A 9,954-nucleotide genomic window follows, 5' to 3' on the forward strand; every position below is an offset into this window, starting at 1 on the left:
CATCAAATCTTGGTTGTGAAATATCAAAACCTTCATGTTTAAGTTATGTACTCTTTTTCTTATAGATTTTTTACATCTTGTTTTTGTAAGATTTTTAATAAGGCATAATGAAAATAATTAGCATGTATTGATCATATTACGGTTAATATTTTCGGTGAAACCATATCGTATTTGTGAAGTAGTAAAAGGAAAACATATCTTTTAGAATCATTGGACGGTGGTTGTATACCAAAAACAGAAAATTTATTTTCTATTTTTATTATATGTTCTAACTATTTTAATAGCAACCCATCATGTTTTAAAGCATTATCCAATTGGGAATGGTTGCCAACCAGAAATTTCCTAAACAAACCAAAACAAATTTATCAATTTAAAGAGTATTTATGATTCACCCAAATTTTTTAATTAATTTGAATTCAAATTTTCTTAAATTAGGATGTTTATGTTTCTGGTGACGATAGGTTTATCTACATTTATTTTAATTTTGTCCATAATTTTGATGAAGTTTTACCTTGTGGCTTTAAGAAGAAGTTTATGAGTAATGGTGAAAAATAGGTTGATGTGCATTCTATCATTCTCATTTTCTATAACGTTGTAGCTCCACCCAATCCGTCATTTTTAATAGTCATAATATTATATTTTCTCACTACAAGAAAACTATGAAATAGAAACCAATTTGTAGAAACCAAAATAATTAGTTGCAATAGTAACTAAATTAGAGACCATTTTAGAAACTAAAAAGAAATTTGGTATCTAAATTAGTTTCTATTATTTTCTATTATTCTTAAATAGTTTCTAAATTGGTATCTAATTAGCAACCAAGGTTTTTGCTACCAAATTTAGAAACTAAATAATTGGTAGTTAAAACCTTAGTTGCTAATTAGATACCAATTTAGAAACTATTTAACAATAATAGAAAACAATAGAAACTAATTTAGAAACCAATTTTTTTTTTAGTTTCTAAAATGGTCTCTATTTTAGTTCTTATTGTAACTAATTATTTTGGTCTCTAACATTTGGTTTCTATTTCATGATTTTCTTGTAGTGTCTTAAATCAGTGCAACAATGCCAAGAATCATTCTTTTTTTAACTAGAACCAAGGGAGAAGCATAACAACTAGAACTCTCCCTAATAAATCCAGTTGATAATAATTGTTTTATTTGTCTTTCAATTTCAGATTTTTGGTTATGAGAATACCTATATGGTTTCAAAGAAACAGGAACATCATTATTTAAAATGATTTTATAGTCATACCTTCTAGGTATAATGATTTTATAGTCATACCTTCTAGGTGGTGGAAGTTGGGTAGGTTTTTGAAAAACATCTTCAAACTGATTTAATAATTCATCCAGTTGTTGTTGTTGTGTAGTCAAATGCAGAAACTGAGAATGTGATGCAATCTGAAAAGTAGTTGCACCTTGTATGGCCAATAAAATTGGGTGACCCTCTGCAAGCTTAACTTTACTAGAAATCTGAACATTATCATTTTTTTGCTTTTCTCCCACTAAAGTCACCTTATCTCCCTTATGATTGAAGGTATAGTTAGTTGTGCACAATTCCATATAATCTCCCCTAATGTTTGAAACCATTGCATGTCCAGAATAACTCCAAAATTAGTACTAGGTAATACCAAAAAGTCAGGCTGGAAAGTCTGATTATGAAACTGGCATTCAACACCAAGACACTTTTTAGTAATTCTGAATTATCTATCCAAAGTCACAATTATTGAAAAATCATTGATAAGAATTATCTTTAAACCGAATTATTTCATCAACTTCTCACTAATAAAGTTGTGGGTGTTACCTGTGTCCATTAAAAGTGAAACCCTCTCTAATCATACTCGTTAGTTATAAAGTACTTCTACCATTCACTCCTTGAAGTGCATGTAAAGAAACATGTATTGCGACTCAGACAACAATTCCAGACTATGTGTTATTAAATTCATCTCCTCATCTTTGTCTAAATCATCCTTCTCCTCCATCTAATCTTAAAAAATAAAAATAGCATTTAATTTGTCCAAACCCTAGTTCTTATCCCATTTTTCACCAAAGCACAATCCCTTATAAATACGTTCACCTTCTATTACAACGCAACTATTTTTTTTAAAACATAACCAAAACTAACTACTAACTGTTTTAAAAAAAGTGTTATATAATATAAGATGCTACATATTTTTCTGCGCTTAATTTGAAAGCACACAATTAATGAAGCAATGCCAAAGTTACTTTATGGCTTACTAAAATATATTTGGACCCAAATGAAGAAGTTATTAATAATAGAAGGTATTGTTAAATGCAACTACATGCATATTTCTGCAGTTTGTTGATCAAAATAATTTGGGGATAGTGGAACAGATGAAGGGTCCTGTTGTCTTCTGTATCGGTGCATGGTTTGGGAAAGTCACACTCATAGACAACATGGAGATCAACTTCGTTTAGTCACCTTCTATCATCTCAGACATGGACCACATGCTTTAACAGTTGTGGCAGTTCCCTGTTATATGATGAAGAGAAAACATCTCTAAGCTTTGTTGTGATAATAACTCACCTTTCTCATGCTAGAAACTTTTATGCTTCAACCAAATGTGTCATATCAGACGAAAGAAAGGAAAATATGATGCAAGTCATGCATTTATATACTGCAAACTGTGGACACAAAATGAGCAACACTTAAAATAATTAGTATATTCGTGTAAATTCTTTAACATGCATGCATTATCAAATTATTCAGTTAATTAATCAATAAAAAATTGTCTTTGTTGTAACTTTTAAAATAATTATCATGTTCATACTTTGTGATCACAATAATAAGATTGGATCACTCTACTATATCGTTTTATTCATTAATATATTGCATGTGCGCAAAAATATTTATATTACATGCATTCATTAATAACTTGATGAAATATAAATTTTTAGTGTATGTCCGCAAAAATATTTTATATTAATAGTGTATAAACCGTTCTAAATACTATATTGCATCAAACTCCATATAAATTAAAATTTTAATTTCTATATTACTAATCTTAACATGTTCATTGTCGAATATTTAGAAATCATCTTAAATGAAAAAAAAAATATTATAAAAGTACATCATCTTACTAAAAATAAAAATACAGGATTGAATTATAATATAAATAAAATGCATTATCAATATAACTTCCTATGAACATAAACATAATCAATTTAATCTTGTTTAATGTCATTATTTTGAATTTTTTTAAAATCCATCTTCAATAAATTAGTCAAGAATAATTAGAACTATTTTACATTCTTAATCAAAATTTAGGTTTTTTTTCCTTCTATTCTAGGTCTAGAAAGAGCATATGTGTAAAATTAATGGTTAACTTGTCATTTGGTAGGATACATTTAGTGTGTGTATAGATTTAACTTTATCTATTTCATCCTATACTTTTAACTCAACCCAACTTGCACGTTACTTCTTCATTTAGCATTGAAAATGCAATTTTCCCGTTCAACTCATTCCAACGTATATTCATACACACCCTTCAGTAAATTTTGAAATATCTTACTGGTGTGAAAATAATGGATAATCTTAAATAATTTTTCTTGGATTATTTTTCCTCATCATGTTCCAGTATCGGAGGGGAAGCATAAATCACTTTCCCGTGAGGTTCCAGTTTATGATCTCCCAAGAGTCTGTCGTTCAACTTGCGTTCCCTATTGCAAGGATCTTAGCTCGATTACCAGAATATCTTTGTCAGAACTACGCTGGTCAAATTAAATTTCACAACATTCATTCAAATGTTTATTAATTCCTTAGAGTTCTCAACAAACTCACTTACCTACGGACCTTAAATAAATTTGGCGACTCAAGCAGAAAGAACGACCTCTTGTTATCACAAGAAACTAATCTTACAGCTCACCAAAATTTCACGACGTTGAATTTTGCATAAGAAAATTACAAGAACATTTGGGACAATTGAATGTACAGCAAACGAATTATGCCAACAACTCTTCGAATGCATGAAACTGAAAAGCAATATTTTACGTGCTTGGTTTACGAGAGACACCATTTGTAAATGGTCTGGAAAAATGGGCTGGAAAAAATGTGCATCTGATTATCCCAACGTTTTCCCAAACACCATTTGTATTGTTCGTGTTTGACGTCCGTTTGCTTGTTTTTGTTTGGTGCTAGCTAATAACGAAATACTCAGTTAATTGAGCAAACCTAATGAATGAATTAAAAACCAGCAATTCAACCAAACACCAGCGTTTAGAATTAGCACATTAGGTTCACACAAAATGCAAGTCTAACCAAAAACTATGGTAATAATAGCTCAACTACGTAAGGGTTGGTTTCTTAAATGTGTCATAAATAAAACAGCATAATCTTGAAAACCAAATGTAATACTCCCACCTAAACTATAGAAAATGGCAAACTAGCATTACGCTATGGGAGACAATAAGAAAAGGACTAAATGCATTACACACTATACAAGCAATGCCATGTAATATTGATCATCGAATTTGGAAGAATGTAAATCCCAAAAACTCAAAAGCACCATGTCGACACGCACAGTGGCAAAATCTTATCGAGTGAGGAGACAAATACCACAGTTGAAGCCAAGACGTGGGAAGACTCATTTACCACAGTTAAAGCCACCACAAACGGAAAGAACAATAATGAGAATCAAGGCAATTATGATACCCAGAACGATTAGCTTTATCTTCATGTTTTGGAACCACATCTTTCTCCTAATCTTGGTTCCCTGCTGCCTGAAATCCTGAGCCTGCAAGATCAATTTAACTGATGAGGCACAGAAAAATTTTATTTGAAAGACATAAATACAGTACAATAAAACTACCAATTGCTCTACGTCAGCACGCATAAAACAAATTCAATGTTTACAAAGGAAACATTAAGGAAAAATACAACAAAACATGAATGAACAAGAGTTGCATCCCACAATACTTAACAATACTTTGACAGTGTGATAGGCTTGCCTAACTGATGACTTCTATTTAGAAACATACACGCATCAAAGGGCAGAATAGTAAGTAAGACAGTTTTATCATAAGAGACCAAATTCGCCGAAAATTGTCCATTTATTATTCTAATAATGTAAATGTGACCAAAAATGAATAATACATAGATTATTTGCTGTATCTGTCTCCAAGACCATATCACACTAATAGATTATTATGTTTTTATAGTTTCCTCAAACTGGTGATATAAACAGCAAATTAGCATTCCCTAGTCAGTTTGTAGATGCCTATGTCTAATATATAATTATTTCTATTACATTGACAACAAAAAATACCAATAAAAAAGTGGGGTTTAAATAGAATGCAGTGCGCACAAGGTTCCCACACTTCAATCTCTAATAATCTATTACTTCGAATTTACTGAATCAATAAAATATCAGTTCAATGGCAAAAAAATGGACCTGAGAACGCAGGTTCTCTGTTTTATCCACCAAAAGCTCAATTTTCTCCCCACGGTCAAGAACCTGCCAAATTAGATATAAACGTCACAGCAACTTAGTAAAACATTACAAGAATATACAAGTTTAAATTCAAATCCCCTACAGACAAATATGCCTACCACAGCAAAAAATAAACTAGGGGATAATTTTACCCTCATAATAACGCTTTCCACCCACTCAGCTCAAAAAAGATTATTGGCTTACCTTTTCGATATTCTCCATCATAACCCCTTTGACTTCTGAAACCTGAGCTTTCACTTTAGCAAGCTTGCTAACTTCCTCTGGATGATCAACACAGTACTGCATCTGCTCCTTCAACTTAGGTCTATACTACAACAAATATTTCACAATAATTGATCTCATTACAGAAGATTATAAATACAAATTTCCAGTACACATACATACCCAAACTCTCTGTTGAGGCTCTGAGCGGCAGCTGTTGCCGCTTTTCCTCCAGCATACTTTTTGGTAAAATCCTCCTTGATTCGTTCAAGGAAAGCAATTGGAATCTGCCGTCCAGCAGATTCAACAGCAACCACACAATAAGCTACAATATTCAGCGGCATTTAGTTAGTCCTAACTAACTGTAACTATTACTTCAGTCAATAAAACAAAACAAAGTATCAGAACAGAAAGCAGGAATTTCAAAAAACAGTCAAGCAATTTGAGACAGAACCTAGTGAGTCTCTTGCTCCTCACTTGTGTGTATATTTTACTCATAAAAGGTAGGCGTACAAGAGAAAAAAAAGAAAAGGCAATAGGGTATAGCCTATGACCCTTCTAGATAATACATGAAAAAACAGCTTTATGAAAAGCTGGGCAGCAGATAAAGAGAAGGATTGTTTTAACAAAGCTACTAGCAATAAAGCCCGAATTAAACCTTTTTAATTCCATATAGTCCATCGCCAGAAAAAACAAAGGATTTCTATTCAAAACCCTTACAGCACTACTAAGTTTTCCTCAATCATCTAAATGGTTTTAAGAGAGATCCCTGACCGTGATTTAGCAACATCAAGGTTTTTGGACTCTCCACAATGGTCGAATCTCAGTGCAACCGCAACTGTGGCCACATCAATCACAATTTTCCACAAGTCAAGAATTGTGATGAAACCACAACTGAAATTTAAAACCTTAAGCATCCTTTCCAACGGCTACTAAAATAATGGAAAAATTCCTCTATATCCCTTACTATCCAAAAATAGCTTTACTAAAATTACAAATACTGCTTTGTCATAAGCCAGCGAGCAACAGAACGGCAACAACAGACACAACTCTAGAAACTATCATATATGCATATAAACATAACATATAAATGATCCAATTCTCAGTTACACAAATTTACTTCACTGCTTCCATTTCCGCCTTTACTTTTAGTTTTTCGCATTCGAGCAACAAAGTTCGATCCCCAAGCGTTAACCTGATCAATCACGCAACACACGCCGTGTGTCGAACGCTATTTCTGTTTCTTTTTTCATTACCAGCACACAGATCAAGAGGTTACGGACATCGCACATCCAAAGTTGATGAAGATCGGGCAAATCATATTTGAAACATCAATCCGAGATTTGACCCGTCCGATCTTCATCAAACGGCGCTGGTTGACAACAGCGCGAGCGCTTAAACGCACAGAATCCGGTTCCGAGAACGAACACAATAATATCAGAAAACGGAAGCAGATCAGCAAAACAAGATAACAAGTAGATATATATATATATATACATATATAGAGAGAGAGAGAGAGAAGAGTTACTGAATCCGTTATCGACGAGGTAGTTGAAGGTGTGGCCATCGCAGTTATAAGTGAACTTGTTGTTGGAGGAAGGGAGTTTCTGGAGGCACTGCGCCGCCACGCCCGTGAAGTTTCCGGTGAACTCGGTGAACTCGGCCAGGATCACAGTACCGCGAGCAACGAAGCTGTAGATCAACGATTGCTGTCCCATCGCCGGAACCACAACCGTAGCAGAAGGAACAACGCCGAGAGAGTATGAGAGGAAGGTGACGTGGCAGGCTGAGGAGAACGAAAGAATGAAGGAACGGCTACGGTTGTAGAGAGAGAAAGCGCAGAAGAAGAACGAGGAGGCTTCGTTCTTCCGCTGTACACAGAGCGTTGAAAAGAGAGAGAGAGAGAGAAGAAGTGGGTTTGATTTTGTTGGCTTAGATGTAAAGCAAGCGTGAAATGGAAGAAAGAGGGCTTGTTCAAATACCCTCGGGTTTGTTTTTTATTACGGAAGTGCCACGCCGTACCGTAGAGTTTCTTGCTTTTCAAATTTTGCTGCCATACATTTTCAAATTAGTCGTGAGTTTTGGAAGAACGGTGTCCTTTTCTAGAAGAACGTTACATTTATACCTGAGTTTTTAAATTTATTTTCTTAGAAAAAGTTTATATGTCTCTCTTTTTTCTTCTCCCTTAAAAATGTTTCTATTCATACTAAATACGTGTAATTATTGGCATATTTGATTAGATATTTTGCATATACTAATAATTTAATTTTAGATATTTTTTTATAATAGATTTTTTATAAAATTGATGAGCAATTTCTAATTAGATCGCGGTCTTAGTATACAGTTATTACAAGTAACACATAAGAATATAATAAAAAATATATAAAAACTATATAAAACCATGTTAAACTTAGATGATAGTGTAAGATATTAAAAGATCTAGTTAAGAGAATTTAATTTCTTTATATAGAATGATATCTTAGTCTTTAAAGAAGAGTTAGTTTGATAAGAAATTTTACATTTTTGATTATATTAAATTTTAATAATTAAGAAAAACTTGTAAATAAACCATTAACTAATTCATATAAGTAATTTTGAAAATCAAGAATGTTGTTTTTAACCTTAATGGTAATAGTGTTCTTGATGGTTTTGGTGGTATTTTATATCATTCTTGTTGAGAAATTATTGGGACAGATGTTTGTAATGTTGTCCAATAGTTTTTTTTATACAAAACTGGGTTCTTCCTAGAATGAACAATAATGTGGTATCTCTTCTTCCTATGATTCAGGGTGTTGAATCATTAAAGATTACATGTCAATTGTTATTGCCAATTTTAAATTTAAGATTATTTCTAAGATTTTGGCTGATCGGCTTGCTCTTGTGGCTACCATAATTATTTCTCCTAATCAGTATGGGTTTATGCAGGGCAATCAAATTCAGGATTGTAATGGTATTGCTTCTGAAGCTATTAACTTGCTTTCTTAAAAGGTTCATGGAGATAACGTGGCTTACAAAGTTGATATTCACAAAGCCTTTGACACTCCGAGTTAAAAGTTTTTATTATTAGTTTTGTCACACTTTGGTTTTCACCCCTCGTTTTTCGGTTGAATTATTATTATTCTCCGTTCAGCTATGCTTTCTGTCATAATAAATGGTAGTTTGGTGGATTTTTTTCCTTGTAGTAGAGGTGTTAGACAAGGTGATCCTTTGTCTCCTCTACTTTTCTGTCTTGCAGAGGAAGTTCTTAGTAGAGGTATCTCAAAAATTGTGAATGATAAGAATATACTACATATGGCTAGTCCGTAAGGTTTTCTCACTCCCTCTCATATTTTATATGTGGATGACATTTTTTGTTTTCTGTCAGGCAGATAATAAGTCTCTTAGAAATTTGAGTATTTTTCTTAAAAACATATGGTGATTTCTTGGGTCAATATGTTAATAATTCTAAGAGTAGTTTTTTCACCATGGATAATTGTGCAAGATTTGTCACCAAAATTCAGTGTATTCTTTCTTGTAATCATGGTTGTTTGCCTTTCACTTATTTAGGAGTACCTATCTTTGTTGGTGCTCCAAGGGGTCATTTTCTTCAACCTTTAGTTGATAAAATCAAATTGAAACTTGCTTCTTGGAAGGGCAAATCTCTTAGCATGATGGGTCGGGTTCAGTTGGTCAATACGGTGATTACGGGTGTTCTAACTTATAGTTTTAATTTGTATAAATGGCATGTTTCTCTTCTTAAGCAAGTTGAGCAATGGTGTGAAAATTTTATTTGGACTGGTGATATTATGAAAAAAGGTATAACTATTGTTAATTGGGCTACGATTTATTCTCCCCTTGAAAATGGAGGTTTGAAGATTATTAACCTTCACCATGAAAATAATACATATCTTCATAAGCTTGCTTGGAATTTTGCTTAAAGCAACAAGCCTTGGTCTTTGCTCTTGAAAGCCAGGGTTCTTAAATCAAAATACGAGTTTCGATTATAGATCCTCATCTCTTTGGCCTGGAATTAAACAGTTTTATTCTACTATATTTGATTATACTTCTCAGATTGTTGGTACAGGTTCTTTTATTAATTTTTGGAATGATAAATGGTGTGGTACTACTTCTTTAGCAAATATTGTAGGATTATCTAACGGTGCTAGCATTCCGAATATCGTCTCTCAGTTTTGGACATGTGGTGATTGGAATATTCCATTGTCTTTACAGTAGATGCCTCGTCTTTTTAGTCATATCATGGTTAGGGCGGAACAGGATATTCCTAATTGGATTCTATATGAGTC

At 32.8% G+C, this 9,954-nt stretch overlaps 1 protein-coding gene across 1 annotated transcript; it reads right to left on the reverse strand.

Moving 5' to 3' along the window:
• Positions 1 to 4,217: 4,217 nt before the first annotated feature.
• On the reverse strand, positions 4,218 to 7,765 carry LOC137827252 (vesicle-associated membrane protein 722). Its single transcript, XM_068633522.2, has 5 exons — positions 7,200 to 7,765; positions 5,855 to 5,996; positions 5,654 to 5,774; positions 5,411 to 5,473; positions 4,218 to 4,753 (listed from the first exon to the last, which is right to left on the reverse strand). Exons 1-5 carry the CDS (start codon positions 7,387 to 7,389, stop codon positions 4,604 to 4,606), a joined length of 666 nt encoding a protein of 221 aa, XP_068489623.1. The 5' UTR covers positions 7,390 to 7,765; the 3' UTR covers positions 4,218 to 4,603.
• Between the last annotated feature and the right edge of the window lie 2,189 nt (positions 7,766 to 9,954).

This window comes from Phaseolus vulgaris, chromosome 8, assembly GCF_051622355.1.
Source record: "Phaseolus vulgaris cultivar YP4 chromosome 8, ASM5162235v1, whole genome shotgun sequence".
NCBI classification, from domain to species: Eukaryota; Viridiplantae; Streptophyta; class Magnoliopsida; order Fabales; family Fabaceae; genus Phaseolus; species Phaseolus vulgaris.

Coding starts and splice junctions, on each gene's coding strand:
- LOC137827252 (XM_068633522.2), bottom strand. CDS start 7,389: ATGGGACAGCAATCGTTGATCTACAGCTTCGTTGCTCGCGGTACTGTG. Junction 5,775..5,854: donor AGCCTCAACAGAGAGTTTGG/GTATGTATGTGT, acceptor GTTGTAGTATAG/ACCTAAGTTGAAGGAGCAGA. Junction 5,474..5,653: donor TGATGGAGAATATCGAAAAG/GTAAGCCAATAA, acceptor CTAATTTGGCAG/GTTCTTGACCGTGGGGAGAA.